The sequence below is a fragment of the Colobus angolensis genome, unplaced genomic scaffold (genome assembly GCF_000951035.1).
Source record: "Colobus angolensis palliatus isolate OR3802 unplaced genomic scaffold, Cang.pa_1.0 Scaffold161, whole genome shotgun sequence".
Lineage (NCBI taxonomy): Eukaryota > Metazoa > Chordata > Mammalia > Primates > Cercopithecidae > Colobus > Colobus angolensis.
This window is the reverse complement of record NW_012114722.1, coordinates 8,181,028-8,204,621: the sequence shown is the minus strand read 5'-3', so window position 1 is coordinate 8,204,621 and position 23,594 is coordinate 8,181,028. Positions and strand designations below refer to the sequence as shown.

Below are 23,594 nucleotides of genomic sequence, written 5' to 3'. Positions count from 1 at the left end.
AATACCTAACAGAATGTCTGCTTCAGAGGACACTTAAAAATAGTAGATGCCAAAAATGGTTGAAGTATAAGAAGAAAGAAAGGAGGAATAGAGAGAAAGAGGATTTTATATGACCTTCAAAATGACCTCTAAAGATAGAAGGTGTATGTTGTTGTTATCCCTATTTTACAGATTAATAATCTGAGATTCAAGGACTTGCTTAGTGTCACACAGCTCTTTGATCTTTTAGAGTACTGCCAGCATTTTATTTATCTGCCCATGATAACACTTAGAATGTTATCTTGTAATTATCTATTTCAGCTTCTAAACTATGAGTCGATTAAACTCTGAGTTCCTCTAGGACAGAAGCTTTATTGCATTCATTTTCTATGACTTAAAAAACTTGTACCTAGTACCAAATAGGCTTTTGCAAAATGCTTTACTAATGAAGAGTAATCTCGGACTGTAACCTGTATTTGGCTATTTAAAGCCTGCTACTTCTTCCATGTATCATGCTTACTTATTCATCTCAATTCTCCAGAAACTTACATATGACGCAAAATGAAGTGATTTGTGGTCAACAATCTTTCAAGACATTAAAAATGGATAAATTAGTTAACTGATGGAACAACCCATTTTCTGACTCTTTTCCTGAGGTGGAAGCATGTCTCTGGTTATTTGTATTGTTTTCTAGGACTGCCATAGCACATTACCACAAAGTTTGGCGGCTTAAAACAATAGAAAATTATTCTTTCATAGTTCTGCAGGCCAGAAGTCTGAAATCAGGTGTCCTCAGAGCTGTGCTCCCTCTGAAAGCTCTAGTTAAGAATTCTTCTGTGTCTTTTCCAGCTTCTGGTTTCACTGGCCATCCTTGGCTAGTAATTGCACCACTCCAGTCTCTGCCTCCATTTTCACATGGCCTTCTTCTCTTCGTGTGTCGGTGTCTGTCTTTTTCTTATAAGGACATCAGTCATTGGATCTAGGGATTCCTAAATCCAGGATGATTTTACCTCTAGAGTTTTAGCTAATTACATCTGCAAAGCCCTTATTTCCAAATAAGGCCACACTTTGAGTTGTGAGTGGACATGAGTTTTTGGAGGGCACTATTTCACCCTCTGTAACTATTGTGTGCTATTTGAGTTTATAGTATTGAGACAGGTTTAGAGAAACCTGACAACAGTTTAGTGACACCTGACAAATATCAAAAGAATGAATTCAACTGGAAAAAAATGAATGGCTTTATCTTGAACTTCACTTTTCTTAGGTGATTTGAGATAAAGTTGACAATTCCCCAGAAAATGCACAGAAAGTGGAAGTTCAGCATGGAATTGCTGGAGGAGTTTGAAACAGGGAGAATATAGTAGCATCAACTAAGAACTCAGGGAAAGTATATGGTAATTCCAGAAGACAATATTTTTCCTATCTAGGAAATAAACAAGAGATGGTATCAGGTATCAGACAATTGTAATAACTTCTCAATATGTTATAAGCTAGGAAATATTACCTTGAAACTAAATCTTTAGGGATAAATCAAAAGGAACAAAGCCACATTCTAGGTTCAAGTCAGTATCAGAAAGTTAGTTATATATATAACCACTCTTTAATTAAAATTACTATAATAGCATTTTACTTTCACTTAAGACACATACTAATGAAATAGTAATATAATTTTATTTTTTCCTTTAATATGGACAAATCATAAGTGTACATACTTATTGGGTACACGTGATATTTTGATACATGCATGCAATGTGTAATGATCAAATTAGGGTAGTTAGGATATCCATCACCTCAAACTGTTGCCATTTCTTTTAGTTGGGAACATTCCAAATCTTCTAGATATTTTGAAATGTTTAATAAATTATTGTTAACTATAGTTACTCTACTGTGCTATCAAACATAAATTGAAGGAATAAGTTTTAGTTATTTTATTTTATTTTATTTTTTTGAGACACAGTATCACTCTCCCAGGCTGGAGTGCAGTGGCACGATCTTGGCTCACTGCAACCTCTGCCTCCTGGGTTCAAGCAATTATCTGCCTCTGCCTCCTGAGTAGCTGGGATTACAGGCACCTATCACCACGCCTGGATAATTTTTTTGTATTTTTAGTAGAGACAGGATTTCACCACGTTGGCCAGGCTTGTCTCGAACTCCTGACCTTAGGTGATCCACCAACCTCGGCCTCCCAATGTGCTGGGATTACAGGCGTGAGCCACCACACCCGGCCAGTAATTCTACTTTTAAATACCCTTTTGTCTATCATGGAGTTTGATATAAAGGCAAGCTTTTAATCTTTTTTTCTTGTCATATATGTGTGTGTATATATATATATGTGTGTGTGTGTGTATGTGTGTATATATGTGTGTATATATATGTGTATATATATGTGTAGAGTTTATCATACTATCATCTAATATGAAAACCAGATATTCACAGAATTAAACAGTCTTGAAGCTATTACATTTTTAAAAAATGCTTTCCTTCTAGTACATAAGAAAGATCATTTGTATTCTGTTGTTTATTCTCGTAATCACTTTATTGCTTTTATGTTCATTGTGCAAGCATCTACAAGCTTTAATAGACACAATACACATTCCCAGTCAGATTTTCACATACCACAAGAGTGACACGTTAAGATGATCTGTAATTTAAAGTGATGTTGGAGCCATTTGCATAGATCTTTAGCAGCAAATAAAGGTATCTTTATGCAAAATTCAAACTATTAAAAATAAAACATTGTTTCAACTGACATGCAATATTTTCAGAAAGCAGATGTGCCTGTCACATTGCTTTTGTTACTAACATAGTAAAGAATGTTTCGGAGCCCGAGTAGGGTTTTGAATAAGCCTAAACAATTATGTGAGAATAAGGTGCAATTGTACTCTAATTCAACTGTGTCTCCTGCTAAGAAGCTGGGAATTTGGCAGTATTCATAATATTCGGTTTCTACATCATTTTGAAAATATTTTGTTTCTGTTAAGCTTTGTTAGATGGACCCTAGGATCCATTTTGAGAATAGCATTGGTTTTCATCCCCTTTAAATTGGCTTTCATTATAGTACTTTATATAATCTGCATGTTCCAATTCAAAGATGCAGTATTCATAAAAAATAATTTCAAGTAGACTTAATCAAATACTCTTAATTTCTTTAGTCCTTGTCCAGTAACTGCAGTATCATTGTCCCATGATATTGTGTCCCGTCTTCCAATTGTCTGTTTTTCAGACTTTAACAGTGATATACAGTTGTTGGGATTTTAATAAATAATAATTTGATAATCTTTTTAAAATTGTCATTGACTTTTACAGAGAGAATTACCCTATTTAAAATGTGTATTTCAAATGATGGGTAAATTCATATTAGGTAATGAGTAATTTTTCAACCCTTTGAAAGAATGAGTTTGGCACTTTTTTGACAAGTGTCACTTCGTATAGTAGAATAGTTATGCTACATAATTGTATTAATATAATTAAACCAATTTTGGATACCTGCATATATTCTTTAAAAATACTTGGATAGGAATAGTTACTTTTGAAGTATAAAGTTAATGAGTTAAAAATAAATTACTTTGTTGGTGAGGATATAGAGAAATTGGAAAACTCATATACCATTGGAGGGAATATGAAACAGTACAATTGCTTTGGAAAACAGTCTGGCAGTCACTCGAACAATTAAACACAGAGTTATCATATGACCGAGCAATTCCACTTCAAGGTACATAAACAAAAGAAATGAAAAGATACGTCCATTCAGAAACTTGAGATGAATATTTATAGCAGCATTATTCATAATGGCTAAATGTGCAAACAAGTCAAATGTCCATCAACTGATGAATGTTTAAACAAAATAATGTGTGTGTGTATATATATATACACATATATGTGTGTATAAAAAATATGAATAATATTTAGCCATAGAAAAGGAATGAATTACTGAAATATGCTACAATATGGATAAATCTTGAAGCTATTATGCTAAGTGAAAGAATCTAATCATAAAAAACTACCTATTATAGGACTCCATTCATATGTGCAGAACAGGGAAATTTATAGAGATGGAAATAGTAATTGTTTAAATTTGGGAGTTGAGAAATGGGAATATAAGGGGTGATAGATCAAAGATATGGTGTTTCTTTTTGAGGTGATGAGAATGTTCCAAAAATTGACCACGGTGATGGTTACAGATATCTGTGAATATAGTAAAAACACTTCGAATTGACCCTTTAAGTAGGTGAATTGTATGGCATGTGAATTGTGTATCAGTAAAGGTGTTAAAATAAATTACCATTAATAGTAGCTAGCACATATATAACTCTTACAAATGGCAGCTACTGTTTAAGTTAATTAATTTATTTAATGCACTTGACAAATATTCTGAAGTAGGAACCCTTATTTCTCTATTGTACACATTATAGAACTAATGCAAAAGGGTAACACAAGTAAAGTGGTAGAGCTAGGAGTTGAACCTAGGTAATACGGTTCCAGAATTTATGCTTGTAACTAAGATTCATAATTAATTATTATACACTGGCTCCAATTATGTATAATTATATAATTAAAGCATAGAGGAGTATAGCTTATTCTTTTATTAAGCCTATAAATATTTATTCCAGGTATACTTTGTGCCAGGTACTTTGATAGGCATTGAGGATATAGCAGTATTCCAAAATCCAAAAGTAAAAAAAAAATCCTTCTGCTATGGAGCTGTAATTCTTAAATTTTTAAGAATATAAACTTTAGAATTGAGTAAATTTGGTTTTAAACCTCAGCTCTGTCCCTTGTAAGTAAAGCAACTAGGTAAGTTTCTTAACCTCTTTGATCCATCTTTTTCCTACTTGTAAAATGAGAATAATAATTTGCCCACATCATAGGGTCAATGTAAGAATTAAATGAGATGTTACTTGTAAAGCATTTACTTAAATGCTTAATAATCTATAAATACAAGGCGATGATGGCAATGGCAGTGATGACTGTATTATCAATGCTACTGTAATTGTCACCATCATTATTATCATCATTATCATCAATAAGGGTAGTTAATGCCATGGATGTAGTGCCTCCTAAAGTTTGTTTTAATAAGATTACACAGCTACTTGGGTGTGGAACCAGGACTAAAAATGGAATCTTCTGATATTGAATGTCATGTTATCTTTATTGTTATAAAGATACTACACAATTTTTATGCTAGCCTCAAATTTAACAAGAAAACAATAAGACAATAGAAATACCTAGGTGTATTCTGGTAAATTTGTTAAAGAGGTCATTTACATTTTAGAAAGAAAATAGTCAATAAGCAAATATTGAGAATAAAATTTAGGTTTATTGTTACTTTTATTACATTTACTAGTGTCTTTTCTTTAAAACCACCAGCACTCTAAGTTGATAACTGAATAGAGTTCTGAAATATAATGTCTACCAAAACAAAGTAAACTGGGTCATGATAGTTATATTTATTTAAAAGAAGTAAAAATTAAATTGGCTTAAAGTTGTAATATTTTTCCTCAATCATAGGACCTATGTATTTAATTTTCAGGTACAGATTGGAGGAAGGTATTCCACATGGAGTAGCATTAACAACCCGACTTCACAAGCTTCTAGTTTGTCATGTTACACACACACACGTACGCACACATGCATGTGCACGTGTATATGAAAAGCTTTCTTCTCTAGTTTCATCTGTTCATTAGACAAATATGTATTGAGGATTTTCTACGTGTTCACAATGATAAATATTTTCATTTTGACCATGACATTTAGAAAATGGGCCAGGTGCGGTGGCTCAAGCCTGTAATCCCAGCACTTTGGGAGGCCGAGACGGGCAGATCATGAGGTCAGGAGATCAAGACCATCCTGGCTAACACAGTGAAACCTCGTCTCTACTAAAAAAAATACAAAAAACTAGCTGGGCGAGGTGGCGGGCGCCTGCAGTCCCAGCTACTCGGGAGGCTGAGGCAGGAGAATGGCGTAAACCTGGGAGGCGGAGGTTGCAGTGAGCTGGGATCTGGCCACTGCACTCCAGCCCGGGCGACAGAGTGAGACTCCGTCTCAAAAAAAAAAAAAGAAAAAAGAAAATGTACCATAACACTTCTAGTCCTGCATAACACTGCCAACATAATTTTGATAAGTATTTTTAGTTAAATCTTGACCATTATCGGACATCTCAAGTTGATATTGCACCAGGTTCAGTGAATAAATATTTAGGGATGATCTTTTTTTTTTTTTTTTTAATTGGATGAGATTTATTCAGCTTTTAAAAGAAATCTGTGCTCAGTAAATGCATTGTTTCAGGAACATGTTCTATTCTATTCTGTTTCTATTCAGTATACAGAGTAGTGACTTGGGATAAACTCTATTGTCTTTATCCTCCAGAAGGTTTCTTCCACTTTCGGTTACCTTTGTTTAGAGACATGAATTCCCTGACTTCCCATTCCCATCTAACTTCCTTTACTCTGACATTAATCTTAGTGGTCAAAAGTCCCTAATGCTTGTGTTCACAAGGATACACACTCTGTAACCAGCAGGGATACACAAGAAAGATGTACTTGAAACCAGAATGAAGATAGCAACTGTGCTTTACACAGGTAAGAAAAAAAAAAAAAAAAAAAAAACAATTGTAAACCTGGAGACAGGATAAAGAAGGAGTGTTTTGCAGAAAGACTGCACAAAAGCAATACTCTTGGGTTATAGATCTTTCCTTGACCTCACTCTTCTACTTATGGATATGTAGCTTTCCCAGCACCATTTATTGAAGAGACTGTTTTTTCCCCAGTATTTGTGCTTGCCAACTTTGTCAAAAATGAGTTCACTGTAGGTGTGCGGATTTGTTTCTGGGTTCTCTATTCTGTTCCATTGGCTTATGTGTCTGTTTTTTGCCAGGATCATGCTGTTTTGGTCACTACAGCTCAGTAGTATAAATTGAAATCAGGTAATATAATTCCTCCGGTTTTGTTCTTTTAGCTTAGGATGGCTTTGGCTCTTCTGGGTCTTTTGTGATTCCATATAAATTTTACAATTGTTGTTTCTCTTTCTGCAAAGAATGTCATTGATATTTTGATAGAGATTGCATTGAATCTGTAGACTGCTGTGAATAGTATGGATATTTTAACAATATTGATTTTTCCAATCCATGAACATGGAATTTTTTTTTAATTTGTAGTGTCCTCTTCAATTTCTTTTATTAGTGTTTTATAACTTTCATTATGGAGATCTTTCACTTCTTCAGTTAAGTTAAATTCTGGATTTTTATTTTTATGTGTGGCTATTATAAATGGGATTACATTTTTTACCTCTTTCTCAGATTGTTTCCTGTTGGCATATAGAAATGCTACTGATTTTTGTATGTTCATTTTGAATCCTACAACTTTACTTAATTTAATTATCAGTTCAATAATTTTCTTGTGGAGTCTAGGTTTTCCATATATAAGATCATATGATCTGCAAACAAGATTAATTTGACTATTTCCACTCCAATTTGGTTCCCCTTTCTCTTGTCTGGTTGCTCTAGCTAGGACTTTCAGTACTATATTGAATAACAGTGGTGAAAATTGGCATCCTTGTTGTATTCCAGATCTTAGAGAAAAGGCTTTCAGTTTTTTTCTCATGAAGTATGATGCTACTTGTGAGTCTGTCATATATGGCTTTTATTATGTTGAGGTATGTTCCTACTATATCCAGTTTTTCAAAGGTTTTTATCATGCAGGGACGTTGAATTTTATCATCTGTTTTTCAGCATCAATTGGAATGATCATATGGTTTTTGTCTATCATTCTGTTGATACAATATATCACATTGATTGGTTTGTGTACATTGAACCATCCTTGCATCCCTGGAATAAATCCCACTTGGTGATAACGAATGATCTTTCTTTCCTTTTTTTCCCCAACTTTTATTTTAAGCTCAAGGGTGCATGTCCAGTATATGCAGGTTTGTTACATGGGTAAATGTGTGCCATGGTGGTTTGCTGCACAGATCATCTCATTACCTACATAGTAAGTTCAGCATCCATTAGGTATTCTTCTTGATGCTCTTCATCCTCCCATCCCCATCCCTTTGACAGACCCCCATGTGTGTTGTTCTCCACCCTGTGTTTATGTGTTCTCATCATTCAGCTCCCACTTGTAAGTGAGAACATGTGGTATTTGGTTTTCTGCTTCTGCATTACTTTGCTGAAGATAATGGCTTCCAGCTCCATCTATCTCACTAAAAAGGACATGATCTCATTACATTTTTTCTTTTTTTTCCCTCTGCTTTTTTCAAGCAGAAGGAATTTCAGCCTGTGTATTATTCCATTCTTGCAATGCTATATAGAAATTTCTGAGAATGGGTAATTTATAAGGAAAGAGGTTTAATTGGCTCATGGTTCTGCCAATTGTACAGGAAGCATAGCAGTTTCTGCTTCTAGGGAGGCCTTAGGAAACCTACAATCATGGTGGAAGGCAAAGGAGGAGTAGCCCTTCACATGGCCAGAGAAGGAACAAGGGAGAAAGAAACTGCTACAGACTTTTATAACAACCATGTCTCCTGATAACTCTCTATCATGAGAGTAGCACCAAGGGGATGGTGCTAAACCATTCATGAGAACTCCACCGCCATGATCCAGTCATGTCCCATCAGCCCCAACATTCAGCAATGGGGATTACATTTAGACATGAGATTTGAGTGGAGGCACTGATCGAAACCATATCATTCTGCCCCTGGCCTCTCCCATTTCAAAATAAAATCATGCCTCCCAACAGTCCCCCATGTCTTAATTCATTCCAACATTAACTCAAAAATCCAAAGTCCAAAGTCTCATCTGAGACTAGGCTAGTCCCTTCTGTCTATGACCCTGTAACATAAAAGACAAGTTAGTTACTTCCAAGATCCAATGGTCTTACAAACACTGGGTAAATACTCTCTTTCAAAAATGGAGAAATTGGCCAAAAGAAAGGGGCTACAGACCCCATGCAAGTCCAAAATACAGCAGAGCAGTTATTAAATTTTAAAGCTCCAAAATAATCTCCTTTGGCTCCATGTCTCACATCCAGGAAATACTGGTGCAAAGGGTGGGCTCCCAAAGCCTTGGGCAGATCTGCCCCTGTGGCTTTGCAAGGTTCAGCCCCTGAGGCTGCTCTCATGGACTGGTATTGAGTGCTTATGGCTTTTCCAGGCACAGGGTGCAAGCTGTTGGTGGATCTACCATTGTGGAGTGTGGAGGATCATGGCTTTCTTCTTACAGTTCCACTAAGCACTGACCCAGAGGGGACTGTGTATTGTGGCTCCAACCCCACATTTCCCCTTTGTACTGCCCTGGTAGAGGCTCTCCATGAGGGCCCCACCCCTGGAGCAGGCTACTGCCTGGAAATCCAGGCTTTTCCATACGCCCTCTAAAAATCTAGGCAGAGGCTCTCAAGTCTTAACTTCTGCACTCAGTGTGCCTGCAGGCTTACCTCCATGTGGAAACCATGAAGGCTTATGTCTTGGACTCTCTGAAGCAGCATCCTGAGCCCAATTTAGCTATGTCTGGAACAGGAGACATTGGGATTCAGGGAGCAGTCTCCTGAGGCTGTGCAGTGCAGCAGGGTCCTCACCACAGCCCACTAAACCATTCTGTTATCCTAGGGCTCTGGGCTTGTAATGGGAGGAGCTACCATGAAGGTGTCTGAAATGCCTTTGAGATGATTTCCTCATTGTCTTGGCTATCAACACTTGGCTTCCTTTCAGTTATGCAAATTTCTACCACCAGCTTAAATTTCTCCTCTGAAAACTGAGCTTTTTTTTTTTTTTTTGCACATGGTCAGGCTGCCCACTTTTCAAAATGTTATGCTCTGCTTCCTTTAAAAATATGTTTCAGTTTTATGTTATTTCTTTGCTCACATGTAAGAGCATAGACTGTTAGAAGCAGCAAGGCAACATCTTGAACGCTTTGCTGCTTAGAAATCTCTTCCCCCAAATACCCTAAATCATCACTCTCAAATTCAAAGTTCCACAGATCGTTAGGGCACAGTCACAATGCTGCCAGGTTCTTTGCTAGTGCATAATAAAGGTAACCTTTGCTCCAGATCCCAATAAGCTCCTCATCTCTGAGTCCTCATCAGTTTGGCTATCTGTGTCCATATCACCATCAGTAATTTGGTCACAACAATTTAACAAGTCTCTAGGAATTTCTACATTTTCCCTCATCTTCCTTTCTTCTTCTGAGCCCTCCACACTTTTCCAACCTCTGCCTGTTACCGAATTCCAAAGCTGCTTCAACATTTTCAGATATCTTTGTAACAATGTCCCACTCCTCGTACCAATTTTTTGCATGAATCCATTCTTGCATTGCTATAAATAAATATTGGAGACTGGATAATTTATAAAGAAAGAAGACTTAATTGACTCACAGTTATGAAGGCTGTATAGGAAGCTTAGTGGCTACTGCTTCTCAGGAAGCCTCAGGAAACTTACAATCATGGTGGATGGCAAAGATGTAGCAGCACTTCCCATGGTTGGAGAAGAACCGAGAGAGAGGAGTTGCTACACACTTTTAAAACAACCAGATCTTTTGATAACTCACTCACTATCATGAGAACTGCAGTGAGGGGATGGTGCTAAACCATTCGCAAGAACACCACTTCCATGATCCAATCACTTCCCATCAGGGCCCACCTCCAACAATGGGGATTACAATTCATCATGAGATTTTGGTGAAGACACAGATCCAAACCATATCACCCTTTATCTGTCACAGCTGGTAATGCTCTGAGTCTCACTAGAAGCCAGCAAGTGTCAGTATCTCACCCAAGGCCCTTGATATAGTACCTGGGTATCAATGCTGGTTATTCAGGGCCCAAGGGCTCTTCAGTTAGCAGGTGATAAATGCTGCCCGGATTGGGTCCTTTCATTCAAGGCAGCAGATACTCTTATTTCCCAAGGTGTGTCTAGAAATATTGCTGGGGAGTTAGGCCCTGGAACCGGTGCCCCACAGCTGTGACAGCTGCATGTCTTCCTCTGTCTGAACTAGTTTCCAAGATGCAAGACAAAGTCCTCCCCATTCTTCTGTCTCCTCTCCTCAAGTGGAAGTGGTCTCTTGTGGAGCCATGAGCTGTGCAGCCTGGGGTTAGGGGATCAGTGATGCCAGCTCTCCTTTATCCTCCCCAGCTTGTGTCTCAGTAGGTTGTGTGCCCCTCAGCCCACTGTCTCTAGGCCTAATTCAGCACTAGGACTCACCAAAGAGATGCAATTCTTATGGCTTAGACTGCCTTTCAAGTTTACTTGAAGACACAGAGTGCTGTAGCCATAGGTGGCGATGTTTGCAGGAACTCAAGTTTGTGCCACTAGGATTGGTGATTCCCCTCTGGCTAGGGCTGGTTTAAATGCTCCCTCCGTGGGAGGGTGTCAACTGAGTTTTTTCTGGTTTTCCTTTCTGTTTAAACAAAACAGCACTGAGTTTGGTGCCTCACAATTGCGGTGTTCTCCCTCCTCCAGCACCCAGAGATGCTCTCTGCATCATGCCTCCTCTGCCTGGGGTTGGGGAATGGTGGAGTCAGCGATTCAGGACTGTTTTTTTTTTTTTCTATTGCTCCAGTGCTTCTTTCAGGGATACATAGTTAAAATTAGGTATTATGAGGGCTCACCTGATTTTTGGTTCTTATGAAGGTGTTTTTTCTGAGTAAACAGTTGTTAAATTGTTTTCCTTGTTGGGGCAACTATCAGTGGAACTTTCTATTTTACCATCTTACTCTGCCTCCACTCTGTCATTACTTATTTTGGACACTACATTCTGTCCCTCTTTTACATTAGTTGCATACAATAGCTCTGTCAATCTAGAAATTTAGATGCAGTAAGGGAAATATTCACCTATTGGTAGTAAGTGTTAGAATTTATTCACACTAGGAGGTTAATAAGAACATATGACACACCATGACTAATGTATATTGCACAAAAACTGAGCCACTAGACATTCAGATGCATTAACTTTTATCCCACTCCTCACTATATATAATTTAATTTGGACAATTATTTTGTTAATTTAATGTTGCCTGTTCAGGGCCAGTTTATAAATAAGAGTATAAAAATCCATCTCTCTATTAAAACAGGAATTGCTTTTCATCATGTTTTTTCCCCTTGCAGCATTGATTTTTTTTTTTTTTTTAGTGTTTCTATAATCAAATTGAGTATCAATTTACCAAGCTACTTGCCTGCTTGCCAATATATTTCTGTACTTTCTGTTCATTCTAATGCTTGTTTAGTAGGCATGCACTAGAAGCTACTCATTTGACAGATTGTGTTGTGTCTGTGTGGTGTGGATAAATGCAAAGATTATTGTGTTAATATTTCCCACATTATCTATTTTAGGCTTTTCTCAATAGAAATTCTCAAACAAGGGCAAAAGTAGCACAGCATAAGCAATTCTCTTAATGAAAATATACAATTTAGGGAAATAAACACATTCTGGAGTTGTTCTTTTTCAGTAAAATGAGAAGGAAAGGAAATGCTCACCCCACCTTCTTCATTAGCTTAAATGTTGATTAAGTCATTAATTTTTCAATAATTCATGAAATAATTTACCAAGATAGATGTGTTTCACATTTTTAGATTTTCACTTTGCTCACTAAAAATTTTAATGCTTTTGGATTGCTTTGTGATAAATGGTGAAACATCGAACATTAATCTATTGTGATTGTGAAAGTAACTTATAATGAAACTAACAAAAAGATCCTTTGTGTTTCTATAAAACAGAAGGTTAATTTTTTTGATGTTATATTCTTAGATATGGTTAAAGTTTTGGTGATGTTATAGTCCTTGAGATTATTTCTTTCGGAAAGTTTAATACTTTTATCTATTATTTAAGTATATCATTCACAATAAAGAGAGATATAAGTAGTGATTGTTTAAAAACAGAAAAATCCAAGGACACTTTCTTGGAAGAGATTACTCAAGGCATTATCCTCAGGCTATGCCTTCACAGAAAATTAAATTCCATCATTCAGCCATTGTTGGTTGAATTTGATCAATGCAGAGAGATAATAAGAAAATCTTGGGCTGAAAATAAGCACTCGAAGTGGAAGGACAAGAAGCATACTTTATTTTCTTGGATAATAGATTTGTGCCTATATCTGAAGGCTTACCTCAATTTCAATTTTGTAAACTCAAGTTACATTAAAATGACAGAAAAAAATATACTTTCTTGGTCTGGGAATAAGCCGCTGGATTAAAAAAAATAAATATACAGAGAAAGCATGCATCCTTTTACTATGTTGACTCCATTTCTCTTAGTATTTACCCTTATTTCAGATTCAAGCCTACCTTCTTGACAATTTTCTGTGATTCTTTGTGTTCAAGAAGACTCTATAAGGAACTTTTGCATAACTGTAAAAAGAACGGGGAATTAAGATAAAGATTGTGGAGAACAGACTTTTGGGGGTATCATTAGCTAGACATGTTGACATTTGATTCACTTTTAATTCAGTAATTTAATCCTCTGCAAAGCAGAATGAATCCAAAATGACTAACCGTCTATATGTTTCTGGTATCTTAAAAAGTAACTTAACCTGTCTCCTGAAAGTTGTTGAGGGAGAAAAAAAGTCTTAAATAAAATGAAAAGAATGACTTCCATGATGGTATTAAAAAGGATTTAGTTGAACAGAGTTGATTTAAGATGCCCCTATGAACAACAGAAACTATTGATTTAAAATTCAGCAATAGTATCCCAATGCTGTATAAACATTTCTTATGTTTACCCCCAAATCATGAATTTTCAATGAGCCTAGCTTTTCTTGTTTCAATTTAAAAATGTGTTTATGTTTGAAATAAAGATGCATTCATTAAAAATGGATAGAAAAGAAGTGACATCATAACAGAATATCTAATTGGAAGGGTGTCTTTTCATGGTTAATGCATAAGTCAGCTAAGCATATATTTTTTATGCCAATTGAAATTTGTATGTGACTCTTCATGTTTTTGCACAAAATTTACAATGTTGTTACATCCCTTTACTCAAAACACTGAAGAATGTAGGAGATGAAAGTAGTTTCAGCAGAAAAACAAAACTGTGTACTATTGCACTGGGAATGTTGACATGCTTTTTTTTTTAAAAAAAAAATGTATTTGCAGTAACCAAATTTGAGCTAATTTTTGTTTTTGTTTTGTTTTATTTTCCTTTGCTTCCCTTGCCTCCATTTTATCCTAAATCAGCGGAAATCCGAAGGGAAAGGGGCAGGAAAGGTAAGACTGCAAATTTCAAAGAAAATTGATTTTGAAATGTTGTGTTTATACTGTGTGAAGCTACAGTAGTTAGTCCATGGAGTTAAAACTGTAAGTACTCAGGATAACATATGTTATGGTCCTACTTTAAAAGAGTCAAGCTGAGCTGTTTTCACATTTTGTATCACACAGTTCTGGAAACAATTTTGAGTCTCATTTTATTTTATTTTCCCCCAATGCTTTCTTTTCCCACGAAGCCAAAACAACATACTGTTGACAGCATCACTTTGTGAATGTTCTGATAATGCAGTTATTTTATGATAAATGCTAGCAATAAAAAAGGAACCATTTTAGTGTTAATTCACAATTCACATTTTAGCAGTGACAGCAGAAAGTTAGTGAATACAAATCATGATATTTGATAGGGTCACAGAGAAGAATTATATAACTAAACATGGTTAATCAGCAAAATGATGATCTCAGAGAAACTGGACTTTGGAATGTCCTCCTTCAATGTGAAAATTTTAAGTTCTGCTCAAGTATAGGCTGGCGCAAAAGTAATTGTGGTTTTTGCCATTAAAAGTTACCGTAAAAATCATACTTACATTTGCACCAAGCTAATGTATATGAACAGTTCAGTCTTCTAGAAAAATTTCTGTTTCTATTGTTAAACAAATAAACTATCTCATACATATTGTTAAATAACTTCACTAGTTAAACTGCGCTACCACTAAAAATAAAGTTTTCCAGTTGTTTATTAACATTTCTTTCCTAGCATTTATACCTTAGTTTCTTACTATGTTTTAAGGTTTAAATAAAGGTATTTATCTTAAATTTCTGATGGAAGACATTTTGGATATTAAATTCAGTAAGCCTTAAATGCTATCCATATTAGGCACCAGAATCTTATCTTTGCTGCTGCTAGGTTATATATATATATATAAATTTTAAAGATAAATTATCTTATTCTAGCTTAAGAGACTAAACTTTATGTTTGAAAAAGCCCTTGCCAGAGAATGGTCTAAGCTATGCCGGAAAGTAATCTGTTCACCTTGGATGTCTTTATCAAGTGTGAGAATTAATGGAAAATGGAGTTTGAATACAATGCCAAAAGGGATTTTCATTAATGTTTGAGAGATAAACTAAACTAACAGCATCAGAGAGTTGTAAATCAATATATCTTTCGGAGTGCTTTCAAATGCCTATCTGAATCACACTGAGTATCAGTGTGGCCTTGGAGTGATAAAGTTTTGAAAGTCAGCTCCTCCCAGAAGACAAAAGTTCAGAGACAAGATCTCCAATTAAAAGGAGGGAAGCAAGGGTAGTAAAATGTCACTGGCTGCTACTATGTACGGTGTGATTATATGTGTGTGTGTATGTGTGTATAATATGTATATATATTATATTATGTGTATATTTAGAGAAAGCGAGAAAGAATGAAAGAGAGAGAAGGTCTACAGATTTTGGGATTTTGTGTTCTAACATTCTTAACCATTCTGGTGAATTTGGAAATGAACTTGTGGCTCAGTTAGTTCAACACTGAAATTTTGAAGAAGATTAATGTTGGAAATATTTTTCTAGCTTAGTGAATGTAAATAAGGACATGCCTTTGTTTTAAAAGTTAGGATCCTGCATATGGAAGTCTGGGATGAACCCGTGTTCCAGGTCAAGAAACTCCTAAGTCATGACATTTCAACATAAAACACTTCAATATGTAAATAATCAATATAAGGACCAATGGAAAAAGAGGTTCTTAGTGAAGGACAATTTTTTTTTTTTTGGTCAAATAAAACAAATCTGGACAGACATAGAGAGAGACTTTGTTCAGAAGAAAGAATACTGCAATAGGGAGAAGGTTATGACTTTAAAAATCTGCAAGGATCTCAAAATTCAATAGAAAAGGCTTTTCTTTATAAGGTCAAGAAGGGCAAGCAAGCAGAGATAAGCAGAATCTTTTTTGGAGGTAGGGCATGGGGTCTCGCTCTGTTGCTCAGGCTGGAGTGCAATGGCACGATGGATCACAGCTCACTGCAACTTTGAACTCCCGGGCTCAACTATTCCTCCCACCCCACCTCCCAAAGTGCTGGGATTACGTGTGTGAACCATCGCACCCGGCCAATAAGCAGAATCTTTAAAGAGGAAGCTGGACCAACAAGAGAGTGGGCTCAAAAGTGTCTGTTGTTATCTGATTTCCTGAGAAGCTAATGGTTAGGACATATTCCACTTTTTCTAGTGGTTGCTCAGGTTTGGTGTCAAGCCAAGCTCAGGGGCATGTGGGAAAGCGAAAAACCTGACAAAATTTGGGTAAAAACAAAGCAGAGGGTTAAAAATGGGCAACTGTGAAAGTTTATTATTTTTTTCAGTAGCTTTTTTTATAATAAAGTAAGCATAATAAAAAAATAACATACGAATCTGCTTACTCTGTTCCAAGGACTCTATGTTTGTGCATGTGTGTATACATATACATATGTGTGTGTATGTATATAGGAATGCATACATATATAATAGGAATGTGTATACACACACATATATATACAGTTAATCTTCACAATAATCCTGTAGGCTATTTTACAAATGAGGAATGGTGATACATTGAGCTTAAGTGGCTTGCCTAAGGTTACAGAGCTCACAAGTAGAAAAACCAGGGTTTGAACTCAGGCAATCTGTCTCCAGAAATTCTCTCTTTAAAAAGATAACAACTTGGAATCGTAAAATAAATAATCCCTTTATTTTAAAATAGTGTTTTTATTGTGTTTTAGTAGTAACATTTAATATATTTAACATTAAAAAGGCGCTAAAGATGTTTCTGGAATAGTAATTTTTAAAAAGTTATTTCCCTAAACTACAATAATGCTGCAGACCCATCATTAACTCATTTTTACTAGTCTATATACATTCCATACATTACCTAATATAATATGGTTAATATATACTATGGAGATTAGGTCTGTACTCTGGTGTCCTCTATTTTTGGTTCATTGCATTGATGTATACTTTTTGAAGGGTATTTTGGATATTAAATTCAAGAAGCTATAAACTTTAAATATATTAAGTGTCAGAATATTCATTAACTTGGGATTTATTGCAAATGTTTCTATAAAAAGTTAAATTAATTTCTTGAACTCCTGAACTTCACCTTTTTAGTCTTTTTATGAATTATAAAATATAGCTTTTATGTTCAGTTTAATTCAGAGTATGGGAAAGTATAAGGTTCTTGCATTTGTAAAAAACTAAGGCAACACATTATCTTAGCTAAGAATGAAGTATCTAGATGAATTCTTTATCTTTTAGAGTCTAAAACATCAAAGAAGAAGATAATTTCTCAATGATTTCTCTAGATTTAAGTGTAAATGACTTCAAAGTACTCACCAAATAGGACCTATATTTGGATTTCAAATCAGAGGTTTAAGTTACAAAGATAGACACTTTTTCTACCCCCTCTTAAAAGATTATATTTCATAGATAAGCTAGTGGTAATTACAGCAGAAAAAAAGCAAATGCCACATGCCATAGTTCATTCATTCTTTAACCAGTTGGTATCCATGTGGCTAATTACTAATTAGGAGGAAAAACAAATTTCAACACATGGCCACCTGTGATTGAATAGTGTAAGCAGTAGTTATTTTCTTTTTTTTTTTTTTTTTTTGAGACGAAGTCTTGCTCTTGACCCCAGGCTGGAGTGCAATGGCACGATCTCGGCTCACTGCAACCTCTACCTCCCAGGTTCAAGCGATTCTCCTGTCTCAGCCTCCCGAGTAACTGGGATTACAGGCGCCTGCCACCACGCCTGCCTAGTTTTTGTATTTTTAATAGGGACGAGGTTTCACCATGTTGGCCAAGCTGGTCTCGAACTCCTGTCCTCAAGTGATCTGCCCACCTCGGCCTCCCAAAGTGCTGCGATTACAGGCATGAGGCACCGAGCCTGGCCTACTTGTTTTCAACTAAAAAAAGAATTATAATTTTTTGAACCTTGTTAATAGTTTTTAAAATTTCCTTGCATGAATACAAACTGGTCTTTTTATTCAACCTACCAGCTTTCCCTTATTTAACATTAACCTGAACATTTCCATGTAGACATTTTTTTCAAGATCCCTTCCCAGTTTGGCTTAGCCTGAGACTAAATTGCCCTTAGGATTTTCACATATGGCCAGTCTTGTTAAAGAGAATGTTCACCAAAGTGCTAAACTGAATATGGCAGAAACAGAACTGACTGAGATTCTCCGAGGAGTATATTTCTGATTTCTTTATATCTGCCTGAGGTAAATTAAAAAGCGGATTCTTTTAGGCTCGCATAATGGATAACAGAAAGAGTAGCTATAGTAACAAAGCAAGTAAAAGCAATTCTGGCCATTCTCTGTCATTGGCCAGATTACTGGCATTTGGGTAGTCATTTGCTCCAAGGCTACGTGAAGATGAGGGGGCCAATGAAAATGTTTGATCCAACATATATTAAAATACCCATTTTGCTGGTGTCTCCAAGGTATTTCTTCGTCTGCTGTTTTGTGCAATAGTACGGACGTGTTTGGAGGTTCCTGCTTCAGAAATTCTCCTAAAAGTATAATTTAGAATTTTGAATGCAGAATGGCACTATCTTAGCTCATTTTCTGTTGCTATCACAGAATACCACAGACTCTGTAATTTATAAAACAAGAAATGTATTTCTTACAGTTCTGGAGGCTGGGAAGTCCAATATCTAGGTACCAGCATCTGCTGAGGACCTTCTTGTTGCATCATAACATGGTGGAAGGCATCACATGGTGTGAAGGCAAGCGTGTGTGTATCAGTTTAGGTGTCTCTGGTACTTATAAAGCTACTAATCCCAGCATTGGGGCCCTACCCTAATGACTTTATCTAATTCTAATGCCCCCCCAAAGGCCCCACCTTCCATCAATGTATGGATTTGGAGATTACATTTCTAACACATAAAATTTGGAGGACATATCCAAACCATAGCAGTAACATTGAGATTTTTTCAGTTATCTAAATAAAACAAATTCTAATGGCATGTTTCTGAAGAGATACATTCTCATATCTTATTTTAGAGAAGGATTATTTTCCTACTTTACTATTTGGAGTATTATGATCTAGCAAATGCATGAGGCTAAATCTGCACGATTATAAATACTATTTCTTTTGTTTCTTTTGCCAGTTTTCCATATTAAACATTCAGTTTAGTGTTATTAGTTTTTTGTTGTTGTTGTTTTGTTTTTTTAAGACAGAGTCTCACCCTGTCACCAAGCTGGAGTAGAGTGGTGCGATTTCAGCTCCCTGCAACCTCTGCCTCTCTGGTTCAAGCAATTCTCCTGTCTCAGCCTCCCGAGTAGCTGGGATTACAGATATGTGCCATCATGCCCAACTATTTTTTTGTATTTTTTAGTAGAGACGGGGTTTTACCATGTTGACCAGCCTGGGTGTCATTAGTATTATGAAAAAATAAATCACACTAAGAGCTCTAATTTAGCATTATCACCTGAGGAAACTAATTTCCCTTTATCCTACGTATGTTCTATAGATACGTGCTTCTAGGGACATTGTACTTCAGGTACACTGTGAGGCCTTTTGTAGGGTCTTAACAGCTTCTTGCTTTGGAATAGATTATTTATTTAACTCAATAGTAATGACTGAAAATTTGGTCAGTGGCAAAAAATGTCAGATAATGTAAAGGACACTTTGATCTTTTGGGATTCCCCATCTGTGCTAGTTTCATGCTTGTTCAAGACTTATACTTACTGGCCAGGCGCAGTGGCCAATAAGACCAGTCTGGCCAACCTCGTCTCTACTAAAAATACAACCTGGCATTCAGTGTTACAACTGTTAATGTAGCCATCACCACAGGTGAATATCAGGTTTGTTTTACATCTTTGTATACTACATTTCTCAATTTCTGTGATTCTTACATGTACATATGTACATTCCCTGGATCTTATATTCATGTGATTTCAATGTCTCCATAATTTTGAACATAGCCCTCCCTTTTTAAGATCACAAGTTTATTAACTGCTTTATATCATCCTGTCTGGTTAGCTTGAGCTTTCCATTCAGTAGGTTCTCCAATTACTCAGTCCCTCTCCATTTTATCCACTTGATAAAATTCCTTCCTGGTTATATTTATCTCTCCGTCTCATCATTGTTATCCTTGGTTTCTCTGTTTGGAGTTCCAGTTTCCAGCTGTAGATTACCCTTGCAGAATGTATTATCCATAGCCACTGAGCGCATTTAGGTAAAAAAATAAAAAAAAAAAAAATTATACTGAAGGTTTAGCTTACTACACGTTAATAGCACTAAGTTTCAGTTGGGATCTAGCTATTGTTCTGAAATATTTTTTTTTTTTTTGAGACAGAGTCTGGCTCTGTCACCCAGGCTGGAGTGCAGTGGCCGGATCTCAGCTCACTGCAAGCTCCGCCTCCTGGGTTTACGCCATTCTCCTGCCTCAGCCTCCCGAGTAGCTGGGACTACAGGCGCCCGCCACGGCGACCAGCTAGATTTTTGTATTTTTTTAGTAGAGACGGGGTTTCACCATGTTAGCCAGGATGGTCTCAATCTCCTGACCTCGTGATCCGCCCGTCTCGGCCTCCCAAAGTGCTGGGATTACAGGCTTGAGCCACCGTGCCCGGCCCTGAAATATTTTTATTTTCCTCTCATTACCTTTCTATCCCTTGCTTTGAATGACTTTCCCAACCTTTTCAACTATTTTTGAATTTCTTTCACAATTTCCAAGGCTGAATTACCAGCAGATTACTTTAAATCCTACTATCCTAAGATAGAAACAATTTTTGTAACCTCAATATATTTCTGAGTTCCTTTCTAGCCTCTCATTTATTCCCTCTGAAATCTTGAAATATCTAGCTCTTTAGTCCCTTCCTAAATGCCACTGCCCTTTTATATTTAAAAATATGTAAAAGTCATTTGTTAATAAAAAATATATAAAATAAAAAGACCTCCCCTTAAGTCAGCTAGATATTGATGTAATTCACTACTAAATTGATGGGCTCATCTCCCCCCTACTAACTACATTTTCTCACCACATATTCCTTGCTATAATTAATTACATTCCCCTCCTGATTAAAGTAGAACCCTTTTATAATTTGGGCAAGATTTTCTGCTTCCTACATCCCAGACTTTCTGTTACATTTGATATTTTAACCACTGCTTTTCTCTCGATTTTTCTGGAAATTTTTCTTCCATAAAACCTTCTGTGATCTCTTTTACTCATTTGTATACGTAAATATAATATTCACATCTAGATTATAACTTCATGTTCATTAAGTACGTATTTCCTCTGTATCTGTCAATTCCTAGCTTTTTTTTTTTTTTTTTTTTTGGCATTTGCTCTGTTCCCTGGCTAGAGTTCAGTGGTGCCATCTTGGCTCACTGCAACCTCCGCCTCCCAGACTTGAGTGATTTTCTTGCCTCAGCCTCCTGTTCCGAGTAGCTGGGTTTACAGGTGCCCACCACCAAGCCTGGCTAATTTTTTGTATTTTTAGAAGAGACAAGATTTTACCCTGTTGGCCAGGCTGGCCTCGAACTCCTGACCTCAAGTGATCCGCCCTCCTCAGCCTCCCAAAGTGCTGGGATTACAGGCGTGAACCACCACACCTGGCCATATCAGCCCTCCACTCAGAGTTCCCTTCATTGGTCACCAATTTGTAAAACAAAAAGTATCTGAAACACGTCTCAATCAATTTAGAAGTTTATTTTGCCAATGTGAAGGACATGCCTAGGAGGGAGGTCTGTGCTTTTCTTCAAAGATGATTCTGAAGGATTTGATATTTAAAGACGAAGAACTGGCTGGAGGGGAAAGAGGGAGGGTAGGGTAACATTATGGAATCCACATGTTGTAAGCAAAAGGAACAAGTAGGGGAAAAGTCAATTATATATTATTCTCAAACTCAGTAAATTAGCACTTTACCTAAGATAAGGTGAACATAGAGTAGCTACCTGTGGAGCTATTTAACCTTTTATTTGTAGCTATCTGCTGAGGAACAAAAGGAAAGGCAGTTTCTTGCATGACTCAGCTTTGAGCTTAACTTTTTCCTTTTGGCATAGTGAATTGGGGTCCCATGTTTTTATTTTCTATTCCCAGAAGATAATCCAGAGAAATGAGTAAATCCCTGGAGTAGATCTCAAAGAGTTGTCTTAAACTTCAGGCTTTTCTACCAGGATTCTCTGAAGCAAAGAAAGAAGGGTGTGGGGAAAGGTCCAGTTAAGATGAGATAGCCGGAAAAAACACCATGAAACAAAGGTAATATTTGTTGTGCAGATTTAAGTCAATGCCTTCTTCATTGATTAAGAATCTCTAGGAATTCAGTTATCTTTTTCTTCCTGGTGCAGGGAGGGAACACCCTTACAAATGGAGATTTCCTTTATAACTGTAAATGTCTTTTACAAAAGGATAACTTCTTAGAAATTCTCCTGTCTGCAGTTTCTCAAAATGACAGCTCTAAAGAAATCTTTGTATCAATGAGGCATATTTTGAGGTAACATATTGTTAACAGTGCAGGATGTTCAGGTTCTTGGTGTCTTGAACAAAGAATTGCAAAAAAGGCACAAACAAAGCAAGAAAGAGACGAAGGGGTTTAGTGAAAATGAAAATACACTCCATAGTGTGGGAGTGGCCTGAGCATAGGGGCTCAAACGTCCCGTTACAGAAATTTTGGGGAGTTTAAGTACCCCCAAGATAACTCCATTGGTTACTTGGGGCATGCCCTAATGTAAATTGAGAGGATGAAGTAAGTTATTAAGTCATTTACTTGACCTACACCCTATGGAGAGAATATTTCCTGTCATAGATGAAGTGTGAATCAGCCTTATGTTCCCTGATTCCAGACCCTATTTTCATACTTCAATATTCTTGTCTCTTACAGTCATATTTTGGCATGGAATATCTTGAACCTCATCACCATGCTCTTTTGCAAAGATGCTGGCTTTCCATAATGTTTTTATATCCATAATTGTGTAAGCTTTATTGTAATTAAAATACTAGAATTTTAATTGAGTCTTTCAAGCATGAAGAACTCTTTATTATCCTAAGGACAATTTATTTCATATATGTCCCTTAAGCATTATGATTTAAAGACTAGAACAACTATTTATTAATGTCCAGAGAAATGGTATCAGTAGATCAGACTCATGGAGGTGGATGAAATTTGACAATACATGATGGTATTGAGTCAAATATCTTTTCTGGTTTTATAACAAAGTATCTGGATGTAAAAGTGGATGGAAAAGTATCTCGACATAAAATATAAATGGAGTCCTCGGTAGTAGTTGATTTGTTTTTCTAAGACCAGCAGAGCGAGCACAAAAGAACCAGCAGGTAGGCAAGTGTAGGAGCAAAACTGCAAGTTTATTTTGGTAACCTAAGGTGTGGGGAAGAAGTCTGTCGGCCTCCGGCAAAGAAGGCCGACAGAGTCCCCCCCTCGTGGGGCTCTCGGGCGGGGTTCCTGCATCCC

The 23,594-nt window shown here is 36.4% G+C and overlaps 1 protein-coding gene across 1 annotated transcript in view; it reads left to right on the top strand.

Annotated features, from left to right (window-relative positions):
- PCDH11X (protocadherin 11 X-linked) overlaps positions 1-23,594 on the top strand; it is an 820,557-nt gene that overhangs the window by 461,633 nt on the left and 335,330 nt on the right. The window contains exon 7 of the mRNA XM_011937280.1: positions 14,134-14,163. Within this exon, the coding sequence (XP_011792670.1) occupies positions 14,134-14,163 (30 nt within the window). The remainder of the gene's footprint in view (positions 1-14,133; positions 14,164-23,594) is intronic.